At 42.1% G+C, this 24090-nt stretch overlaps 1 protein-coding gene across 1 annotated transcript in view; it reads left to right on the top strand.

Moving 5' to 3' along the window:
• The window catches only part of PARP4 (poly(ADP-ribose) polymerase family member 4), a 52408-nt gene extending 28318 nt beyond the window's left edge, over window positions 1-24090 (top strand). Inside the window, exons 14-27 of the mRNA XM_081046744.1 lie at window positions 1087-1243; window positions 2479-2603; window positions 5473-5604; window positions 6883-6969; window positions 10705-10869; window positions 11524-11570; window positions 11719-11797; window positions 14902-15039; window positions 17519-17714; window positions 18638-18705; window positions 19268-19455; window positions 22004-22103; window positions 23460-23630; window positions 23909-24090. Of these exons, the coding sequence (XP_080902870.1) occupies window positions 1087-1243; window positions 2479-2603; window positions 5473-5604; window positions 6883-6969; window positions 10705-10869; window positions 11524-11570; window positions 11719-11797; window positions 14902-15039; window positions 17519-17714; window positions 18638-18705; window positions 19268-19455; window positions 22004-22103; window positions 23460-23630; window positions 23909-24007 (1752 nt within the window). The 3' untranslated portion in view covers window positions 24008-24090. The remainder of the gene's footprint in view (window positions 1-1086; window positions 1244-2478; window positions 2604-5472; window positions 5605-6882; window positions 6970-10704; window positions 10870-11523; window positions 11571-11718; window positions 11798-14901; window positions 15040-17518; window positions 17715-18637; window positions 18706-19267; window positions 19456-22003; window positions 22104-23459; window positions 23631-23908) is intronic.

The raw sequence follows: 24090 nt of genomic DNA, 5'->3' as shown, positions 1-24090 counted from the left end.
CAAACCACGATGAGGTATCACCTCACCCCAGTCAGAATGGCTATCATCAACAAGAAAAATAGTAACAAGTGTTGGAGAGGCTATGGAGAAAAAGGAACCCTCATCCACTGTTGGTGGGAATGCAGACTGGTGCAGCCGTTATGGAAGGCAGTGTGAAGGTTCCTCAAAAAATTATCAATGGAATTACCATATGACCCAGCAATCCCTCTCCTGGGTATCTACCCAAAAAATCTGAAAACATTTATCCATAAAGACACGTGTGCTCCAATGTTCATTGCAGCTTTGTTTACGGTGGCCAAGACATGGAAACAACCAAAATGTCCTTCGATAAATGAATGGATAAAAAAATTGTGGTATATATACACAATGGAATACTATTCGGTGGTAAGAAAAGGTGATACAGGAACATTTGTGACAACATGGATGGATCTTGAGAGTATAATGCTAAGTGAAATAAGTCGGACAGTAAAAGCAGAGAACTGTATGATTTCACTGATATGTAGTATATAAACCAAAAACAACAAAAGAACAAGACAAACAAATGAGAAACAAAAACTCATAGACACAGACAATAGTTTAGAGGTTACCAGAGGGTAAGGGGGTGGAAGGTGGGGGGGTAGAAGATGAGGGTAAGGGGGATCAAATATATGGTGATGGAAGGAGAACTGATTCTGGGTGGTGAACACACAATGGGATTTATAGATGGTGTAATACAGAATTGTACACCCGAAATCTATGTAATTTTACTAACAAATGTCACCCCAATAAATTAAAAAAAGAAAAAGAAAAGAAACAGGCAAAAAGGCTCCTGTTTTTACTAAATATGCTTAACTTTAATTATTTTAGGGGTAAACAGTTAGCTCAGTTGGTTAAAGCATGGTGCTAATAACACCAAAGTTGCTAGTTCAATCCCTGTATGAACCATTGTGAGCTGTGCCGTCCTTAAAAAAAAAAACGTAAAAAGTAAATAATTATTTTATATCTACCGTCTTAATTTAATTTTTTCTAAATAAGCAAACATGAAATTCTGCTTCTGTGAAAACGTGCCAAAAAGAGTCTTTTTTCACCTATTTCTGTTTGTTCTAGGACGATGAATTTGTTGTATATAAAACCAATCAGGTTAAAATGAAATATGTTGTTAAGTTTTGTTTACCTGGCGATGAAATAAAGGATTTCCATCCTTGTAATAATGCTGAATTAGAGGAATACATACCCGAGGTTTCAAATTTTTCAAAGGTTGAAGGTGAGACAATTTTCTTGAATGCTGTTTTATGTGATATTTACAAAATTCAACATTATATTTTCAATGGAATTTATATTCATGTTTGGTGACTATACTTATGACCTTATACATAAATATTTTATTTCCTTTTTGTAAAAATGAAAACCAGGAAGCTGGAAGGGGTTTAAATGATCTCAAAATTATGTCATTTCACTAAACTCCAGAGTCGAGCTTGTTACCCTCGGGATAGCCACTAAAACCTACTGACCAATTTATGATGTCAGTGTGCAAACAGTGTAATGGGGGCTGGTAGAACAGACAGAAGACACCGCTTCAGAATCAGGAAGCTTGGGTTCAAGTGTCAGCTGACCACTTACTTGGCAATGGGATCTGCGACACAGCACATCACCTCTCCAGGCGTCAGCTTCTCCCACAGGAATGAGACTAATATCCTCGTCACAGTGTAGCTGTGAGGATTAAGTGGGATAAGTGAAGGTACCCCAAAATTGTAATGTGCAGCTTATATGTTAGTAGTACAAATAAAGGAGAGTATGATAGCTTCTCAGAAAATCATAAGCCTGAACTACTATAATATTAATTATTAGCATTGTAAAAACACTAAAATTTTTAACTGTGATCCAAGTATTTTTTATCAGAAATGTGTGACTTCACGTATGTTCAAGAAGAAGACTCCCGTTTTTTCTCTGGGAGTCATTGAATGACATGTCCTGGAAGGAGTATATGTATCTAACCATATCTGTATATTTTACTACCTTATATAGTATGTGAAGATTTTTTTGATATACCGTATTAAGAGTTTGATTTAGTCTTCCTCAGATCTAAAGTCTAGGGAATTTCATACTTCTCCAACATGCTTTTGTAGCACAGTAAGTAATAGTGACTGACCAGTTCAAAATTACAAGCCAGGCAGGGCAGATACCTAGATTCAGCTTAAGCTACTCTTATTCAGATATTCTTAAGACCTTTGTATCCATGTGTACAGCACGACTCTGAGTTTTCAGAGTGACTCCTCAAAGTCTGTAGATTAAAAAGGCAGAGTGTCTGCTGAGAACACTGCCCCATTCTTTTCATGTGGGGGCACTTATACTTCAGAATTGGCTATAGAAAATCATAAAATGCTATTTGTCCATTTTACATTATGTATGAAAGGGAAGAAGAGAAATAAAGATCCAGAAAACAAAAACGGGAGTGCAGGGATGGTTTTCAAAGCTAACATTAATATTTGTAATGTGTAGATTACCAGTTACCAGACAGCAGACCTTTCAGCAGCATCAAGGCTGGCCTCCAGGACACCTCTGGGAATTCCGTTCCTCTTGAGGACGTGCACATCAAGGGGAAAATAATAGACTTTATAGCCCAGGTATGCTGTGCGTGGTTTTATATACTTAAACCAAATGGATGGAAGTCATAAATGGGAGTTAGATTATAGTTGCTTGAACTCAACAAAACATGTATATTTCTAAAATTCATTTATCCATTGAACACCTACCACATACTGGGGAGTGTTCTAGGCCCTGGGGATACGGCATCAAACAGTGTGAAAAATCAGCCCTCACAGCACCTACATTGCATTGGGGTCTAAACAATAAATAGGATACGTAAATAAAATCCAGGCTGTGTTAGGTGGTGGCAGGTGCTAGAGACAGAAATCAAAACAGGAAGGGACAGTAGCTACGTAGGAGGGAGGGGTTTCAACTTGTAAGCAGGATGGCCAAAGAAGATGTGGGGACAGAGTCCCAGAGAGCTGTTTCCAGGCTCTTGGCCTCACATGGAAAGGTGCTGGCTTGGTTATTAGATGGCCATCAGTTGTAATCAGATAGCCATCTGCTGTGGCTGGGTGACCATCAGCTGTTACCGGTTAGCCATTGGCCACTAATATAACTGCCATGGCTACGCTGGGAGGTTGGTTGGGTGGGTGGGTGGGTGAGTGATTGGTTTGATTAGTTGGGTTGGCGGCAGATTGTGGCTCCTGCTTCCTGTATCTCTAACCCAGCTGCCAGTGAGAATATAGTGGTATGAACCCCCTATCCATGGCTCTGTTGGTGGTTTTTGTGGCCTCACCATATCCTGCGTTCTCGTGTGGGGAGCAGGAGCTGAGTCCCTGCATGACAGAAGGCCTCACTGAGAAGGTGACACCTGAGTGCTGATGTGTAGGGAGTGAGGAGTGAACCACGTGGACATCTGCAGGGTGCTCATTCCAGGCAAGGAGGCAGCACATGCAAAGGTCCTGAGGTGGGAGTGAGACTGATGTGGTCGAGACACCAAGGAGGCCACTATGGCTGGAGGTGGGGGCCGGGGACAGAGAGGTTGTGGGGAGGGCAGCTCACATAAGGACACAGGACATACTGTGAGTAAAATGGAAGCCTTTGAAGATGTTTGGCAGAGGACTTGTGTTTTAGGGGGATCACTCTGGCTGCCATGCTGAGAGCAGTCTGAAGAAGATCAGTTAGGAGACATCTAGTCAAGTTCCTTGGAAAGTAGACTCTAGATGGAAATTTGTTTTCAGGAAGCTTGTTGGGAAGTGCTCTGTGGAGCAACAACTGTAAGAGAGCTTGGGAGGCAGGACCTGGCAGAAGACAACATGGAACTGTGACACAGGCAATCTAGAGTCCTCAGACAGTCTCAGGGAGATCTGAAGCCAAGGTGGCACTGCAGAGATGTTCTGAATTGAGGCAAGGGGCCCCTACTGGTGCCCCATGGGGACCAGTCATTGGATATGATTGCCCTTGGGGAGGAGTTGTTACCTTAGGTGAGGCAGTTCGTCTTTGTCTGAGGACATTGTCTGGGGAGGGACTCAGCAGGTCACATTCCCAGCAGCCTTGGTCCTTATGGGGACACCTGGGGGCACACCATAGCATCAATTGAAGGTGACTATTGAAATAATTCATTCAAGGGTAATGGTGACCTGGACCAAAATGTTAGCAGTGGGCCCTGTAAGAAGTGATTGCGTCTGGCAAAGGGTTGATGGTAGAACCAGATTTGCTGGTGGATATGGAACATGAGAAAAAGACAGGAGTCAAGAATGACTCCAAGGTGTTGGGCCTGAGAAACTGGGAGGATTGACTGTGTTTGCTGTGCAGTGGGGAAGGCTGGCAGAGGGCTGGTTGGAAGGCGACTATCTGGTCATCTTTGAGCATCGATGTAAGATGCTGCCTAGATACCCAGGTGGAAAAGTCGAGTAGGCAGCCAGATATTTGAGTCTCATGTTCAGGCAAGAGACCCAGGTGACAGTTATAAATTGGGGAGTCACCAGCATTTGGATACTATTTAAAACCATGAGACCACATTAGATCTCCACCAGTAGAATCAGTGTGGAGAGAGAAGGTCAGCATTCGGAGGTCGGGAAGGAGGCTGAGCCAGCAAAGGAGACTGAGGGGCAGCCGGTGAGCTGGGAGGGAGATCAAGTTCCCTGGAAAGCTGAAGGCTGTGGACGGCTGCTGTCAGGTCAAGTAAAATAAGGACTGAGACTTGACCACCAGGTGCGGCAATGAGGAGGTCATTGGTGACCTTGACAAATCACCTTTTTGATGGAGTGATGGGGGTGAAAGCCAAATTAGAGTGAGTTCAGGAGAGATGGGAGGCAAGAATTTAGAGACAGAAAATGGGACAGTAGCTAAAGAGAAGTGAGGTGAGAGTGTTTCTTTTTTCTTTTAAGGTGTAAGAAATCATAGCATGTGTGTGAGCCAGTGCAAGAGAGAAAAACTGATCTAAGAAAATGGGGCATGGCTGGAGATACATGCTTTTGTATGTAGAGAAGGATGAATGCTAATGTGTCCTCCAGGCCACTTTGGATTAGACAACTTGGACCATTTGCTACTTCAAACCTCATGAGTCTTCTTCCATGGGAAAATTTGCCTAAAAAAATTCACTCATGATTCAGCAGCGACTTTTTCACTAATTTGTGATTAGGCAGCTGGCCTATTGGTTGACCTTGAATCTCTAGGCAGGCCCAGCAGCAGAGACCTTGTAATAATATATTCACAGCTCACACATTTGACTGTTCTTGAAATGAGTTCAGTGTTTTAGTTTAGTTATGTAATGGTTTCACCTAAGAAGAAAAATTAAGATGTGAAAAGTTTATCCAATTATTAGTTTCTATTCTAAGTCCTAGTAGAAATACTTTTTGTCATCGTTATTTAAAATTATTTACTTTTTGAGCTCCCAGTCATACAAAGAAAATGTTGTTCCGTATGGTTTCATCAAGTTTACGGATGTTTTTTCTTCTTCAGGTCGTTGTTTTTCAGACATACACAAATCAGAGTCATGTGCCCATTGAGGCAAAATATATTTTCCCTTTGGATGATAAGGCAGCTGTGTGTGGTTTCGAAGCATTCATCAACGGGAAGCACATAGTGGGAGAGGTAAGGGGTGAAGATGCATTGTGACTGCTCTGTGGTTCCGAAGTCAGTATCCCACTTGCCCAAATCTTCATTATCTGAGTCCCCACAGCTGTACGGTTGAGGAGCCGCCTTACCAGAAAACAGAAGTATTCTTTGAAGAAACAATCACGTACTTAATTAGCCTCCACTCACACATCTATTCCTGATTACCTGGTCCTACCTGTCCTGTATTCATCGGTCAGTGCCCTGTAAATTCTTTGCCTGGGCACTTCAAAACAGTGACTTCAGTTATCAAAAGTTTAAGAGAGGCACATTGGAAAATTGTGAAGCCCTTACATACTTTTTTTTTTTTTTAATTTTATTGGGGAAGGGGAACAGGACTTTATTGGGGAACAGTGTGTACTTCCAGGCCTTTTTTCCAAGTCAGGTTGTTGTCCTTTCAGTCTTAGTTGTGGTAGGTGCTGTTCAGCTTCAAGTTGTTGTCCTTTCAGTCTTAATTGTGGAGGACGCAGCTCAGCTCCAGCAGCCCACCATCCCTTCCGGGAGTCGAACCGGCAACCTTGTGGTTGAGAGGACGTACTCCAACCAACTGAGCCATCGGGAGCTCAGCAGCAGCTCAGCTCAAGGTGCCGTGTTCAATCTTAGTTGCAGGGGGCGGAGCCCACCATCCCATTGCGGGATTTGAGGAGTTGAACCGGCAACCCTGTTGATGAGAGCCCACTGGCCCATGTGGGAATCGAAACGGCAGCCTTCAGAGTTAGGAGCACGGAGCTCTAACCGCCTGAGCCACCAGGCTGGCCCCTTACATACTTTTTTAAGAGCCAATCCTCTGTAGCCTGCTGTGAAAGTCAAACTGAAGTGAAGGCTATTGTTCTTAGTGTTTAAGAAAAATTGTGCTAATAGAAGTAACAGTTGTTTCTTCCTTTGTTTATTGTAAGGATTAGCTCACAGTTACAATAATAAGTGACATTTCATTAAATTTAAGATAAATTCAATTTCTTATTTTTTTGTTCAACATAAAGTCCCAATCAAACTTTTGTTGTTTTTTTTCCACTATTGACTCTGAAATATTTTGGTCCCAACTTAAAGAGAATTCTCTTTAGTTGGCCTTTTCTAATTCAAATTCTTGTTAGATAAGAATGATCATTGATGATCATTTTATATATTTCCACTCATCTTTGACAGACTCTTAGTTTTCTGTTTTTGCCTAGGTTTTAATAAACATTGATGAAGTTTTCCTTGGTAAAGTCTAAAATCACTATTCATATTACAACTGGTATAAAAATCATTTTTTTCCAGATTAAAGAGAAGGAAGCCGCCCACCAAGAATACCGCAAAGCCATCAGTGAGGGTCATGGCGCTTACCTGATGGACCAGGAGGCACCTGTGAGGCTGAGTATCCATCCACCAGTCTAGCATAGTTGCTAGAAAGGGAAAAGGAGTTGCAAATTATTTGAAATACGAAGTTCCTACTAAGAACTAGGATAATTTACACTATTTTAGGCCCTAGAATTTCACTTGCTGTTACCAAGGGGAGATCCGATTGGTCAGACCCATTGGACCCACCCTAAATAATATGACCAAACAAGAAGGGCTGTTTCTGTCATTGGGAACTGAGTTTCCCAGAAGTGACAACGAAAACATTTGGGACATATAATTTTCATCTTCTGATTAAAAGGTGTAATATATTTACATGTTTCCTAGAACTAAGCTCACCTAGCAATTTATTCTGTTTTTTTTACCAAATCCTAACTCAGAGGGATTTCTGTGGGTCCTGAGACAGGTCCAGGTTCCTTTTCCTTGTGATTATTTGCTTTAACAGGGATAGGATGTGGGGAGTCTGGAAGAAGGAACCACCGTCACATCCACTAGATTTCTTAAACACAAGATGTTTTAAATGTGCCTTTGGCAGGTGCGAGGCTGCATGTGCTCAGTTCCTAACCAGCATCTCCAGTAGATACTTAGTTGTTTTTAAACACAGGCCACGTGCTTCAGGTGTTATCTCTGAGGATGACACTTTGCTGTAGTTCTGTGAAAATTTGATGTTTGGAAGGGGAGTTACTAAGATTAATAGCGACTTAAGGTATAAATGATTACTTTTGACATCTAATACATCCATTTGCAGAATAGGAGCGAGGAAGGATGAGGTAACTGTTAACCAGTTCATAATGCCCACCCCCTCCCCCTCTGAAGTGTATGTATAAAAAAAGACTGCGTTCAGTTCACATGCTGCCACTTAGCCATGTGGGGTTATTGTCATAAACAAGTTGGCCTACACGTTTCTCTCTTCATGCTGACATATTTCCTAGGAATATGAGCCACAAGACAAAAGTCTTCACAAAGGATATTAGCCATGGGTAGTCTGGTCAGAACCCAAGCCTTTCCATCCTCTAGAATGTTCCATCCTCTCTCCTCTAGAATGCCATCGGTGACTATAATGTTTTCATATTATGTTAATAATATATAATAACATAAGTGTATTATGTAAATAGTATATATTATTATACAGTTGGCTCTTGAACAACACAGGTTTGAACTGTGTAGGTCCACTTATACATGGATTTTTTTCATTAAATATATTGGAAAAATTTTGGAGATTTGTGACAATTTGGAAAAACTCACAGATGAACTACATAGCCTAGAAATATATAAAAAAAATTTTAAAAGTTAGGTATGTCACAAATGCATAAAGTATATGTAGATAAGGAAGAGAAGGAGGAAGAGATGGTCTAAGTCTATGGTGTTGTATGAATGCAGTCGGGCTTATGAGCAGGACGGCCTTTAATCTATAGAGCTCATCCCTGAGCTTTGAAGGGAAAAGATAAACACCAGCTGCCAGTCTTGGTTGTACAAGAAGGGCCTGCACAGTGAGAGCCCTTTTCTTGGGTTGGTTCCATCTATGCTTTGTCTCAGGACGTACCTGGCCCATAAGGGACTGACTGCCTTTTAACTTCTTTTGATATTGGACAATGTTCCTGGCCACCAGAACCCAGGTAGCTAATGAGGAAATTCTTACCTTGTTCAAAGAAGTCCTCTGCCTCCTTAACTGCAGAAAGAAGGACTTCATCAGCACTTTTCAGCACACTTTTGAAAAAGCCACCAAACATCTCTTGGTATTTTTGTGCCTAACACTTGGATCCTGATGGAATTCCAGGAAAACACGACAGTTCCATCTTCATTGAGAACAGGGTGAGAAGAGAGCTGCTGAAGAAAGATTTCATGGGAGGGCACAATCTTACAGACAGCGAGGCAGTCCACTTCCAGCTCTTGCTTCATCTTGGCGAATTCTTCTTTGCTCATGGTCCCTTCACCGTCTCCCAGTTTCTGCATCTTCTCTTGAGGGCTCATGAAAGTCGGGCTTGTAGGAGCAGGTGGAACAATGATCCCAGCATAGTTGACCGTTCAGCAAGGGTCACGTAGCCACACAGTCCTAGTGCCGCTTTGCACCAGAAAACTCTGGGCTCAAACGCGGGCAGCAATGGTCTTGGTATGCACTGTAGACTTGACCTGCTCTCTCATCTAGTGCATTGGGTATGTCAGTCTGAAGTGAGGGATCAACACTCAGGTCCACAGATAGAGATCTCAGCTTGCTGTGGTTCTGCTGCTGTCGCAACTCCGGGACCACAGTCACGCAGAGACCACTGACCACAGGGCCGCGCAGGAACGTGGAGCCAGAACTCCCAGCGAGGCACGGCTCACCGTTTCCTTAGTAATATTTTCTTTTCTCTAGCTTACTTTGTTGTAAGAATACACTATGTAATACATGCAACATCAAAATGTGTGTTCATCGACTGTTATCATCATTAGTAGTTAAGTTTTGGGGGAGTCGAACGTTATACGTGGGTTTCTGACTGATGGGGGTTTGGTGTCTCTAATGCTCGAATTGTTCAAGGGTCAACTGTATATATATATATATTATTGTATGTTCAATACATTACATAAAATATTTATTTGCTAGTCTCTGATAGCTGGGAACATTATACATGTATATTACATATGTTTATATAATATATGCATGTTACATATTATATATATGTGTATATGTATTATATAAAATATGTATGAGTATGTATTTTATATAATATATAACATTGTATATAATATTATATATGATAATATAATATAGCGATATATGTTATATGTGATATATATGTTCCCAAGTAGCTGAACAATATTATTTTATATGTATATACAATTTTGTGGATTATCCAGCTTGTTGTAACAGAAGTGACATCTTCCTTCCATTTTACATCCTGCCCAGCGACAGCATGATAACCCCACACAATTAAGTGGCGATCTCTCACATGAACCCCAGGTTTTCATACACTTCTTTTAAGGACAAACTAGTAACTGTTTAATAATCATGTCTTCACTGTTTATTCCCATCCTGCAAATGAATTTCCTTGATGTCAGAAGTCATACTCTGTCCCTTAAATCTGTGCTAATCATTAATGTCATACGCTCCTGACCTAAACCTGCTGCATGGTCATGTGGAACGGGGGCAGTGGTTGGGGAGGCTCAGCGGTTTTCTGTGCAGCAATCAGAAAAAATATATCTATCCCTTTTTTCTGTTCTCGCTAGTCATGAGGCTATTTCTCTACGCAGTGGTTATCAATGTCCCATTGAAAGAAAACGAAATACGTTTTCTGAAAAGTGAAGTGATGAATTTACTGCAGTTAAAAGAATTAAGTGAGAGCCAAGCTCAGTGACAACCTCTGGCTGTGCAGCTGTGGGAGGAGCAGGTGCAGGAGGCTGCAGGGGCCAGAGAGGCCCCCATTCTCCCGGCAGGGGCAGCATGGATGGGATCCCTGCGCAGAGCCCTGCATGTGGGACCTCTGGTGGGGAGAGGCCACTGGGTGCTGCTCCCCAGGCAGGCCAGGGCTCTGCTGCCAAGGGGCCTCCTCTCCCTGTGGCCCCTGCAGATGTCACACTGTCCCCACCACTGGGCAGTGGCTCCAACGGTCTCGTTCATCACCATCAGTGCTTGTCTTGTAGGCTCTGTTCGTTTTCTGAGGCAGAATCTGGCTGACTGTAATCCGGCTGGTTCGTGTAATAGGTGGGGTTAACCAGCATAAAATGGACATGCTGTGAGTCGCAAGCTAAGTCATGTTTCTGTTTCAGGATGTTTTTACTGTAAGTGTTGGAAACTTACCTCCCAAGGCTAAGGTCCTTATCAAGATTACCTACATCACGGAACTCAGCATTGAGGGCACCACGGCCATCTTCTTCATACCTGCCACGGTCGCCCCCTGGCAACAGAACAAAGCTTTGAATGAAAACATCCAGGTCTGTGTGCCTAAGATAAGATTTAAGGAAGCTCTTTTTGGTATGATTTATGCATAGGAAAGAAAAATACCCAAAATAATCTAATCTTTTTGGCATAAAGTCAATGTTACTGGCATCTATGCATTTAGACACATGTAATGTTTGTAAAATAAGAATAAAGACAGATATGCTCAATGGGCATAGCAGTTTTATTCTGAATTATTCAGTCACTTAAAGATGTTTGTGTCTGTGTTACATGTTCATCATGAAGAATTCAGATAAGCATAAAGAATGCACATAAGCCTGAGAGGAAAATTTAAATCATGCTTAATTCCATCACCAGAGATTAACACTGTGGTGTAGATCTTTCCAGATTTCCTACTTTGTGTGCGTTTATATAAATCGTGTGTGTGTGTGTGTATGTGTATAGGTGTGGATGTGTGAGGGTTTACACACATACATACGTATAGTTGAAAAGGTCATAAGTTACCCTGACATTAGTTACATTTACTGTCATACAAGTCACTGTCATTCCCTAAACAAATGCTTTGTCTCACTACAAAGGAAGACCAGCTGTCTTGTTGCTGCTGTAGGTTGTGGCCTTGATGACATTACATTCAGCTTAGAGTCTCATTGTGAAACCTAATAGACACTAATATATTTTTCTTTAAACAGGATACGGTAGAGAAGATTTGTATCAAGAAAATAGGAACAGAGCAAAGGTTAGTACCTACAATATAAAACCTGACAGTCATTCAGTGGGCATTAGTTTTATGGCTTACATTTTTATTTAAATTAATGAAACAATTACAGGTATTGTGTAACATTTAAGATATTAATCTAAGACAACTTTCTCTTCCTTTTCGGTAGCTTCTCTTTGAGTATGTCTATTGAGATGCCGTACGTGATTGGATTTGTTCATAGTGATACACATGAACTGAAAAAAAAGGTTAGTAAAGCTTTGCTTTATTTTCTAAGAGCTCTTATTTTAACATTAACTTTATGTTATCAAAGCAAGACGCACACATGGTTTAAAAAGTGAAATGATACTAATAACAGCTTCTTACAAGCAGTAGCAGTCCTGAGACAGTGAACCCCTTTAAATATTTTGGTTCTTTTCTGGTGGCCCCCATAGTTTTAAATAATAATTTTTTACTGTTTGTTCTTCATTCATCTGTTTCAGAAATTTTGTTTTGACTTCCTGTTATGGTAGATGAAAATTGCCCCCTCCACTCACCTTACTCCCCACTTTTTCTCTCCCCTTCATTCCAAAAGTTATATCACAATTTTTTGTTACATCAACAGTCAATGTTTGCATTATTATGACTATGTAAATGATGTTTACTATTGAGCCAAAAAATGTGTTATGATTACATTTTCTTTTACTCTTTCTTTTTAACCTCTTTATATAGTATTTTCTGGAGGGAAAAAGAAAAGCCTTTTAAATTTGCTTTGTGTTCTAGGACAGTTCTTCTCATGTGCTCCACACCTAGATTAAAACCCCTCTCTGTACTATTTTCACACTGTTGAGTGCTTCAGATAATCTGCTAATTTGTGTTTTCCCCTCAAGACTGTCCTGCCAGCTTGGCTACTGTGAGGCCTCCCTTGATTCTTCTTTGCAGGACTTTCATCTTCACGCTTTTTCTGGTTTTGTTCCCGTCACTTGTCAGAGCACAGTCTCTTTACCTTCCTGAGTGAGAGTGATGGGTAGCCATGTTGGAAAGTGTCCCTATCCACCCGCTGCCCTTCATCACGCTGTGAGGGGCTCAATCCTGGGTTGGAAATCACCTTCTCTCTGAGGAGTGAAAACATTGTCTTTTAAAAAAATGTCTTTAATGTGTTTTGTTTTTAATTCTTCAGGAATTTCAGATATTCTCTTTATCCCTCGTATTCTGAAATTTCGTGATAGTGTGATATTCATTCAAGTACGTAGCTCGTGGACTTACTTTCTGAGAAATTTTGTTAGATTTTTAAGAACTCAGTTGTTCCTCTCTCTTTCACCATTCTGCAGTGCTGCTCAGTCAGATGTCCCCTGGATTGAGCTCCTTATTTTCTTACATTTTCTGTCCTATTTCCCACTTTATTGTCTTTTTTTTCTTTCTGGGTGATTTTGTCAATTTTAAATCCCAACCATTCAACTGAGATTTTTGTTTTAGATCTCAGATTTTTGTTTGTTTGTAAGAGCTCTTTTCTGTTCTGTATTCCTCTTTTGTAGGATTGTTGTGTGTTTCATGGATGCATTATTGTCTCTCTGAAAACATTCATAATATACTTTTTTTTCTGTTCCCTATGTTGTGTCTCCTTTCTTTGAGTTCCTTTTTTTCTTTCTGGCTTTTGCTTGTTTGGTGTCCACATGTCATGTTAGAGGTGTTTCCTCAAATGTCTGGGTGACCTGTGTGTGTTCATCTTCAATTGAGACATGAGGAAGCCAGTTAGATGCTCTGAGGTGAGTGGGGTGAGTGGACCAAAAAGACCTGCCCCAAATGTGGCTCGAACTGTGTGTTTGGTGGTTCGTCTCGTGGTGTTGTTTTAGCTGCTTCTGTTCTGTTACTCAGAGCACCTCTAGGGTGTTCACAGAGCGTCACGGGGAGGGCGACTGAGGGCCCCGTGGTGTGAGATGCCGACTGTCACCTGTCCTGTTTGCTGCCCTCTGCTTCTGTGCTTCTTTATGCCTAGATTTCCAGAGTCTGGATTTCATTTGGTTGAATTTCTCGGAGTAATAAATCTCCAATTTACTTTATGAGAGAACGACGTACTAGCTATTGGTGCCAGCTACTTGGCTACTTGGGCGGGGGGAAGGGCCCGTGCGTCAGACAGCTTAGTATGTAGTCTGTTCACTAGGACCGCTGTTGCCTGGTGCCTCTAGTGTGTGAGCCCCCTAGAGCTGCAGGGCCACTGAGCCCACTGCCAGGTCCGTGCCCTCTGCAGGACTCAGGTGGCAGCTTCGTTCAATCCGGCTAGGTTACTTACTGCGCCTCTGTCTGCTTTCCAGGTTTGTATATTTGTGGGCATCTCTCGGCTGCTGTTGTCTTTGTTCCTGTTCTCAATATCTTCATGGCTTTACACCCTTTTAATTGTTTCCTTTTTATTGTAGGGAGTTTTAGGATTTTGCTAGGGAGTGGAGATAACCACATAGATTTAATCCATTCTGAACAAGAAGCCCTTTGCATCAGATAGCTTTTACTGCATAATGAACAAATCCCAAAACTTTGTGACTTAAAACCACAAGCATGTGTTATTTCTCACAGTGTGTGGGGTTGGCTGGGCAGTTCTGGGCTGGGCTGGCTGGGCTGGAACAGGATGGTCTAGAATGGTCTCACTTATCTGGCTCTTGGCCTGGTGTCAGCTGTGGTGATGGCCACGTGTCTCTCATCATCCAGCAGGTAGCCCAGGTTCATGGTTATAGTGACAGACGGTTCTCTGTAGCAACAGGCGTGGGCAGGCCCCATTGCACAAACACTTCTCAAGCCTCTGCTTGCCTCACATCTGCCAATTTCCCATTGGCCAAAGCAAGTCACAGGGCCAACTCCAGACTCAAGGGCAGACAGAGATGCCACCTTCGAAGAGTCACATTGCAGAGGGGCCAGCACATCGGAATGGGAGGACTGTGGCCATTTCATAATTTGCCACGTTGCCTTTGTTGTTTTAAAGTTTATCACATACATTTTTTAAGTTATTTTATACTTATAAAATTATAATTTTAAAAGAATGTATAATTCTTAGATTTCTGTTGAATTTTCTGGTGTCCTTTCTGCTGCCTCCAGAGAAGTCTGAGTACACAGATTCATCATCTTTGGCTCCAGGGATCGAGACTGTCTCAAACGCACATAAATTCCACTGTTTATATCACCCTTGGCATTTTAGGAGGGTAATTAGATACCTGTCATGTTTCTAAAACCTGCAGTTCATAATTTTGGAGTTTATTGCTACATTGTTGATTCTTAGTAAAGTTACGGAAACTATGCAAGGGTGTGCTACTTGACAGGTTACTGCAAGTTGGTAATATGGTATTATCCCATTATTCACTTTGTCATCATGGTTGTTTGTTTGTAGAGCACAGACTGCAAAGCTGTGATTAGCACCGTGGAAGGGAGCTCCTTAGACAGCAGTGGATTTTCTCTTCAAGTCGGTTTATCTGATGCGTACCTCCCAAGAATGTGGGTTGAAAAACATCCAGAAAAAGAAAGCGAGGTATTGTCCTTACTTAAGAGTAGGAGACACTATTGAAAAAATATTTCAGAATAACTAGATTATTTAAATTTGGAAAGTATTGCTAGTCTTGAAAACTAGCATTAGTAAATAAGCTCTCACCACCCCAAGATTCTACAACTAAAACCACTTATGATACCAAGCGTGACAAACTTCTGAGGTTTCAGCCAAAAGCCTCATGTGGCAAATTTCCTCATAAAGGTTGTAATTTTTACCTTAATCCCTACCAAAAAGAAAATCTGCTTTTAGACCTTACGTTGATTAGTTTTTAAGTATTGATGCTATAAAAAGAGATACAAAATTATTTATTTATGGCGATAAGACTATTTTGTGTAGCTTGTGACAAAGAATCTTCTTAATTAAAATAAAAATTGAGAGTGACATCAGCAAGGTGACTGAATAAGACGTCCCTCATTTGTATCCCCAACAACAATTATTTGGCATCATCCACCAGCAAAAAGTGCCCTTGTAGGGGCATTGGGGTCCAGTTAGGAGACTGTGAAACCCCAGTGCCATCTAAGACCAAGGAGAGTCATTTGGAGCAGGTAGGCTCGAGCCAGGCAGCTGACTTCCTGTCGATGGTCCAGCTGCTGAAGTAGGAACAGCTTCGTGCCCCTGAGAACTTAGCCGCAGCCCCACTCGGCTTGCTCCTGTCGTCAACACCCTACGCCAAGGGACCCAGGAGGAGTGAGTCTCACCCCTGCACCAGGTAATAGGTGTACAAAACTCGGTGAGCCCACCAAAGCCAGTCAACATGCAAAAATTGACTGTATTTCTGTACACAATGAGCTATCTGAAACAGAAATAAAAGTCCATTTACACTAGCATCAAAAACAGTAAAATATTTAGGAATAAATTTAATCAAGGAGATGGAAGATCTGTACACTGAAAATTGTAAAATGTTGATGAAAGAAATTAAACAGACAAAGAATTGGAAAGATATTCCATGGTAGAACCACAAAAATACCACGAATAGCCAGAGCAGTCTTGAGAAAGAAGAGCAAAACTGGAGGCTCTTGATTTCCTGATTTCAAATTACATTACAAAGCTATACTACAGAGTCTGGTACTAGCATAAGACCAGACACACAGATTAATGGAACAGAATCATGAGTCCAGAAATAAACCCTTGCACATAGGGTCAACAATATTTGACAAGGGAGCCAAGAACACCCTGTAGGGAAAGAATAATCATTTTAATATATAGTTTTGGGAAAACTGGATATCCACATGGTTTTTGAAATTGGACCCTATCTTATACCACTCACAGATATAACTCAAAATGGATTAAAGATTTAAATATAATTTCTGAAACTATAAAACTCCTAGAGAAAAATATAGGGAAAAAGCTTCTTGGCATTAGTCTTGCCAAGACTAATTGGTGGATATAACACCAAAAGCCACAAGCACCAAAAGCAAAATAATAAGTGGGACTACACCAAACTAAAAATCTTCAACACAGCAAAGGAAACAATCAATAAAATGAGGAGACAACCTATGGAATGGGAGAAAATATTTGCAAACTATACATCTGATCGGAATGAGATGATCATGTGAAAATCAAGTGGCGAGTACCAGAAGATTGCATGAAATAATGTCCAAAATATGTAAGGAACTCATGTAACTTAATAGCCAAAGCATTAATAATCTGATTAAAAAATAGGCAAGCGACTTGCATGGACATTTTCCCAAAGAAGACACGCTGGCTAACAGGTGCTTGAAAAGATGCTCAATATGATCACTAATCAGCAAGGAGATGTGACATTCTGCTTTTTATCTAAACTCCTTTTATTGAAGAAATCTTAACTTTTTGTTTTTATAGTATTATTTTACCTGACTAGAAGGTTTTCAAATTTTACAAGTAGATCTTTTCCAATAGAAATGACATATTTATGCCAAATTCTGTAACTTTTAGTTATGTGTGTAGCTTTGTACCTTAGACGAATGCTTGAAATATTAGTGGTATATAAACTAAATCCTTTTTTAAATGCCACAGCTAGTGTAGTGTAAAAGAGCATGGTAAAGTGATGATCCCTTTAGTTACAGGAATAAGCACATTTTAATTCATCTTTTCTATAAACATGGATTTTTGTACATTGGGTGTGCTGTAAATGAAACACACACACATATGTTCAGCCTCTCCCTTTGAGGCTCAGGATTTTTGTGCCAGCTATTCCCACTGGTGAGCTGCTATTTTTGTGCCAGCTATTTTTACTCTATAGCAGGGAAGGCCCTTTATAGAGTCTAAAGTCTGGTGAGAAGCCCTGTGCCTCAGCCCCAGAGGTCTTTACCGGTTTATAGGTGGCCACTTTTTATTCTCTGTTGCTCTATCCCAATTACATGTCCATTGTTTAGAGAGATTGTCTGAGTGGGTTTGGGGATCAGTAATGTCCACATGAACGAGCCAGACCAGTTTCACCTGTGAGAAGCTTCTGACTCCAGTGCCTTCTTCTCCCTGTTAGGCCTGCATGCTCGTTTTCCAACCAGATTTCGGCGTCACCCTCCCTGACGTAGCCGAGGAGAGTGAAGTGATTATTTGTCTGGACTGCTCCAATTCCATGGAGGGTGTGACATTCTTGCAAGCCCAGCAGATCACCTTATACGCACTGTCCTTGGTGGGTAAGAAGCAGAAGGTGAACGTTATCAAGTTCGGCTCAGGTGAGTGCTCTGTGACTCCAGTGCAGTGTGCTTCCTCCCTGAGAGCAAGTCATTCGTGAGCAGAGCTGACAGCTGTCGATGCCTCTGACCTCACTTTTGGAGTGAGAGGTAGCACTGCACAGAGTTCAAGAACTCTGGAGCCAGGTCCCTGGGTTCAAGTCCCAGCTCAGCCACTTACTAGCTGTACATGTCACCTTGGGCAAGTTACTTGAACTTTTCATGAAAGTCCCTACCTCACAGTCCTGTGAGGAGTGAGCTGATATATGTAAAGGGTTTAAAACGGCCTCGTTCATAGCAAGTGCTATGTAAACATTACTGTCGTTACCACCGGCTGAACCAAAAGCAAGACCCTTGGTCTGACGAGTATGAGGGTCCCAAGGATGTGGACAGAATGTTTGGTCTCAGGAAGCATCAGATCAGCCCAGTGAGAAGAAAAGTAATGCCATTCTCCAGGGGGGGTCCAGGGCCATCTCAGCCACCAAGAAGGCACTTCAGGAATGAGAGAAGGACCAGAGTGGAGTGAGGGGATATCACTTTCTATTGGTTCTTATCTTCTGTGTCATTTAGCAGAAGGCCCACCCCAATTATGAAGGAGCCAGGGTCTGCTGCTGGGGGCAGAGATCGCATAATCTGGGGAGTGCAAAGGTCATGGAAGGAGAATATCCCTCTGATGGTCAGGCTGCCTGTTTTGTCACAACAGCCACATCTGACTGCATCAGCAATCTGTTATAGAATGGAGGTCTCTAGATATAATTTGATTCAGAACCTTTTGCACAGGAAAGTATATAGTTTGTACTAGAATTTATTAAAGAAATACTGTGGTGATTTGTTTATATGTTAAAATTATCAAAACATTCTTGTTTGTTACTAGTCAATAAAATGAATATTGAGTGGTGACACCTCATGCCCATCTTATCGCGTAGGTTACAAGGAGTTGTATTCCTATCCTAAGTGCATCACAAACAATACCGTGCCGACCGAGTTCATTACGGTGAGTGAGAACCTTCCTCTGTCCTCTGAGTCTGTTTCTGCCCAGTTTTAGTGCTACTGCCCCCCCACTACCATCAGCGCGCCCCCAGTCTTTCTGTTGTGGTATGATGGTGGGGTCTTTTCTTTCATTCATTAAAACAATATGAACTCATTGAAAAAAATTTGGAAATTAAAAAGGGTAGAAAGGAAAAAATCACCCACAGTCCCACCACCCAAATACAAGTAGCATTATCAGTTTTGCAGTGTTTTCTGTCCCCTTTTTTCTTTTTTGTGCAATGGAGCAAGCTCAGGATGGCCAGCTGCCTTCTCAGTTGAGGCTGGCAGATCCCGGGGTGTTTGATGTAATAGTTCTTTGAAAACCCTAAAAAAGCAGATAAGTGCCAATTGGTAATAATGTGACATGTGACAAGGCTATAAATATAGTTCCACAAATGTGTGATTAGGAAAACATACCTTTTCATTGCAGTATCTCTAAATCCTCATTGAGAGACATGCTCAGTAAATGATACCAGTTAATGGTGAATATCCCCCGAAAAAGGGTAATCTTTCTCTTCATCCTGCAGTCTGCCTCGCCTACCATGGGAAACACGGACTTTTGGAAAACGCTCCGGTATTTGGGTTTACTGCCCCCTTCTCAAGGGCTACGAAACATCCTGCTCATATCTGACGGGCACCTCCAGAACGAGGGCCTGACCTTGCAGCTAGTGAAGAGGCACGGTGGGCACACCAGGCTCTTCTCCTGCGGCGTCGGGTGAGTGTGGGAGATCCGTCCCGGGAGGCCCCCCGCTGACAGGCCGCACAGGGTTTGGTAGCTGGGAGACTCATGCTTGTGTGTAGAGGCTACTTAGGGAAGAGGTGGAGTCTTGAGCTCTGGGCCAGACTCCCTGGGTCTCAGCAGCGGAGCGGGCCACTTCACAGCTGTGACCTTGGCAGGTTGCTTCATCTCTGTAAATACATATGGTGATGCCAACACCTTCCTCATAGGTTTGCTCTGAGGATGACATGACCTTACATGTAGAAAGCACTTAGAACAGAGCCCGCCCATGGCCGGCACCCGATCAACGTTAGTGCTGTTGTTTTGCATAAAAATCTGAATTTCCAGCCTATCCTGAGAAGCCTGAAGACCAGGCAGTGCCAGGCACACCTTCTGTGGTAGTTTCTGACAGACTGGGGGGTCTGCTGTCCTGGGGGCCCCACCATCTGCTGTGCTCATGATACCTTTCCGGTGAGCTTTCTGTGAGGTTTGCGTTGTCAGACCCTGAGGTGTACAAGAATCTTTCTCTGAGGAGGCTAGACGCCATGTTGTTGGAAGTAACTCCCTCCCCTATTATAGTTAGCTTTTCAGATTGAACTGAGCCATATGGCGTAAATATAAGGAAAACACCAAACCCAAGGGGCCAGACTGGTGTTTGCCTGGCCTGCGCCTGCCTCTGCTCTTCCCCTATGGTGACTAGCCTGGCAAGCCTTCACCAGGCCTCCTCCTCCCTTCCCCTTTTGGATGGGCGAGTGTACCCCCCACCTCCTGCCACCTCCTGGCCTCCTCAGGCCTGGGCGGTGGACTGTGGGAGTTGGGGCCCTAGACACCCCTGGATGGCCCTCCTTGCCTGCCCAGAAGGCTACTTTCTTGTCTCTTCTCCCCAGTCATAGCTCCTAGTCCTGTTCTCTGTAATCTAAGTCCTAATGGCATCACAGACCAGCCAGGAAATGTGTCCACCCCACAGCGGCACCCCCCAGGAGCTGTTCCTGGACACAGGGTGGCCAGCCCTGAACCTGCCACAGGATGTGTCCCCTCCCTGCCTAAATCAGCACCCTGTTCCATCTTCCTGGTCACAGCAACACCTGCCTGCTTCCCAACAGCATGTCAGGGGCCCGCTGTGCCGGGGTTCCCGCCTCAGACACCTCGGTGCAGAATGCACTGTGTCCTGTTGATCCCTTCTATGCTGAGGGCCTACCATGGGACAGACACTGCTCGGCCTGGGCCGAGTACTGTGTGTGGGAGACAGACAGGCAGCAATCCAGTACCGTCCAAGGGAGATGGGATCGCGAGTGCTAGGAAGGAAGAAGAAGGGGTGCTGTGATGGGGTAACTTTGTGCCAAGTGACAGGACCCAGCCTGAGGGAGCTGGAATTGTTACTGATTTTCTGTCCAGTTTTTAGAATCTTTCTCAATGTTTTTGCCTCATTTTACACACACTCATTTGTGTTCAAAAATGCTAGCAAGACATTGTGAGTTCTCCAGGAGTAGAGAATGCCACCCTGCCAGTTGTCACAAGTTGTCCTGAGTCCAGCTGGCAGCACAGGAAAGGTCCCCAGAAGCCTCATTGACTGACGGGATTTATAAAATCTGGGCACACTCCAGCCAAACTGTTTTCTCGTCTGTTGTAATCACCACCAGTTAATTTTGAGGACTGAAAGCAACTCTAATCTTTATCAATATGCTAAAAAATATTGCAGAAATAACTTTCCTAAGCTCTTTTTCTGAAAAGTTATCCATCATTTTTTTAATATTCCAGGAGGAAACTCACTAAGAAGTCATTCTAATAGGTGTAGAATTATTACTGAGAGAAATTTGGTAGGACATTGTCATTAAAATATCAAAGATTGTCTTTGCTAGAATGAGAGTTACTTTTTTTTTCTTTTTAAAAAGATATTTATTAAAACATAATTAACATACAATATTAGTGTCAGGTGTACACCATAGTTATTCAACATTTACATATCTAAAGAAGTGCTCACCATGATAAGTCCAGGAACCATCTGACGCTGTCACAATGTTATTGACTATATTCCCCTTGCTGTACATTACATCCCCTTGATTTATTTCATCAATAAATCAACAAATAACGAGAGTTACTTCTTTATACCTTTTCCTCTCTACATGTGGATCACAGTTGAAGATGTAGACTTTATTAACCCTTTGCCAGTTCTTGGTCTTTGGGATCAGATTTGCGTAGCTTTGACATCCCTCGAGAGGACTGAATCTTCATCCGCATTCTAGTGGCTTTTAGGGGTTCTCAGAATCATCTCCCTCCTTCAGTAAATTGGAAGTCAAGAATTTCTGCTTTTTTTCTATTTTGAGAGAGAAGTAAGTGCTCTGATATCTGGGAGTGTAAGTTACCAAGACCTTCTGATGTTTCATAGCGCCTGTCATACGTTTTATTTAACCTTACCTACAGAAGAGTACTTCTGCACGTAGCATCTCTCCTATTGAGTTTTGAGCTGTATCCACGTTGTTAACTGCATGGACTTCATAAACATTTCTAAAATTTCTCACAAACTAACACATGTCAATGTGATCAGTTCTACAGCAAATCGTCATGTTTTGAGGACTCTGTCCCAGTGTGGTGCTGGAGTATTTGAATATTTTAACTCAAAATCCAAACATAGTTGGAAAAAACAGGTATGTTTCTCAAACATCTTATTTCTAGTCTTATGTTTATATGTGGAAATACTCTTCTTACAAATGTAGTGACAGTAACTTCGGCGTTTTCATTAGTGGAAAGGGGAGCTGGACGGAGGCACAGCTACCAAGGTGTGGGCCCCACCTGGCAGGAGCACAGTGAATATGGAATTGGGTCATTCGCTTAGCTAGTAGTTTGATTTCTGTTTTATAAAGTGTCATGGATTGATTTTTTAAAGTGAATTTTAAATTCACTTTAAATATTTTGCTAAAATTAATTTTATTATGGCAAAATATCCATAAAATTTGCCATTTTAACCATATTTAAGTGTCCAGCTCAGTGGCATTGAGTACACTCACATTGATGTGCAGCCGTCACCGACGTCCGTCTCCAGAACATTTTCATTATCCCAAACAAAAACTCTGTCCCCATTAAACACTAAGTCCCCCTCTCCCAACCCCTGGCACCCACCCTCTACTTCCTGTCACTATGAATTTGACCACTTTAGGGACCTCCTGTAAGTAGACTCACACAGCGTTTGTCCTTTTGTGCCTGACTTGTTTCATTTGCCATAATGTCCTCAAGGTTTATCCACATTGTAGCAGGTGTCAGAGTAGTCTTCCTTTTAAAGGCTGAATAATATCTATTGTCTGCATAGACCACGTTTTGCTTATCCATTCACTTGTTGATAGACACTTGAGTTGTTTTCACCTTTAGCTGTTATGAATATTGGCGTCCAAGCATGTGTTCGAGACCCTGATTTCAATTTTAGGTAAATACTCGAAAGGGGAATTGCTGGATCACGTGCTAATTCTACGTGTAGTTCTTTTAGGAACCATCATACTCTTGTCCACACAGTGGCCGCACCATTTTACATTCCCACAGCAACACACAGGGTTCTAGTTTTTCCACATCCGTGCCAATATTTATTTTCCATTTTTTGTTTTTGTTTTTATAATAACCATTCTAATGGGTGTGCAGTTGTATTTCATTGGGGTTTTGATGTTGAACAACTTTCCATGTGCTTATTGGCCATTTGTGTATCTTCTTTGGAGAAATGTCTATTTAAGTCCTTTGTAGAATTAATTTTTATAACTGGAATCTAGTCCAGTCAGAGTAGTATATTAATAATTAACTAATAGAGTAATTTTCAGATGTTTTGTACATTATGTGCTCGTGCTATTATTAAAAATTCTACTTAAAATCTTTTTGGAAAAGTACCCTGTATCAGGAAGGAGGGGAAAAAGAAAAAAATCAGCTACAAGTCCCAAGGGACAGAATGTAAAATTTAAGCGTTCAGTAACCATCTTCTGGATTTAACACTAAAAGAGAAACCATCTCTCTTGTACAAATAGATAGAGGACCAGCTAACTCGGTCCCGTTCTCCGAGCTGCCACTCTGTCTCCGTGACTTGGCAACAGCTCAGTCCGCAGGCTCCAGAGCCCCTGCAGGCCCCCGCCCAGGTGCAGGCCTTGTTCGACGGCGACCGGCTCCTGGTCTATGGCTTCATTCCTCACTGCACACAGGTAAGGAGGCACCCAATGTGTGTGCTTAGGGAGGAGCAATGTGCTTTACTAAGAATTTCCTTTCCTTCCCTTTTTCTTTCCTCTTTCCCTCCCCCAAATCATAATATGCTGGCAAATTTTCTCCTTCTGGGAACAGAGTGAGTGGTTAACTAGGGGCCCGAGAGAACCTTTAAATTTCCCTTGGAAGGAGGGAGGAAATCGCTGAAGGAATCACTGTTTAACTAGTGAATACACTCTGGAGCAGAAAAGGTAATAAAGAATTTTTTTCCCCGTTCCAGGCAACTCTATGTGCATTGATTCAAGAGAAAGAATTTTCTACAATGGTGTCAACTACTGAACTCCAGAAGACAACTGGAACTGTAAGATTCAAAACTTAAACGGTGGACCCAGTGTTTGAAAGTTAACAATAATTTTATCTTTTCGTGTCGAATGCACCGTGTGCCTCCTTTCTTGTTGTTTG

The sequence above is a fragment of the Rhinolophus hipposideros genome (assembly GCF_964194185.1).
Source record: "Rhinolophus hipposideros genome assembly, chromosome: 4".
Lineage (NCBI taxonomy): Eukaryota > Metazoa > Chordata > Mammalia > Chiroptera > Rhinolophidae > Rhinolophus > Rhinolophus hipposideros.
The sequence above is the reverse complement of the archived record's forward strand: the minus strand, read 5'-3'. Positions and strand labels throughout refer to the sequence as shown.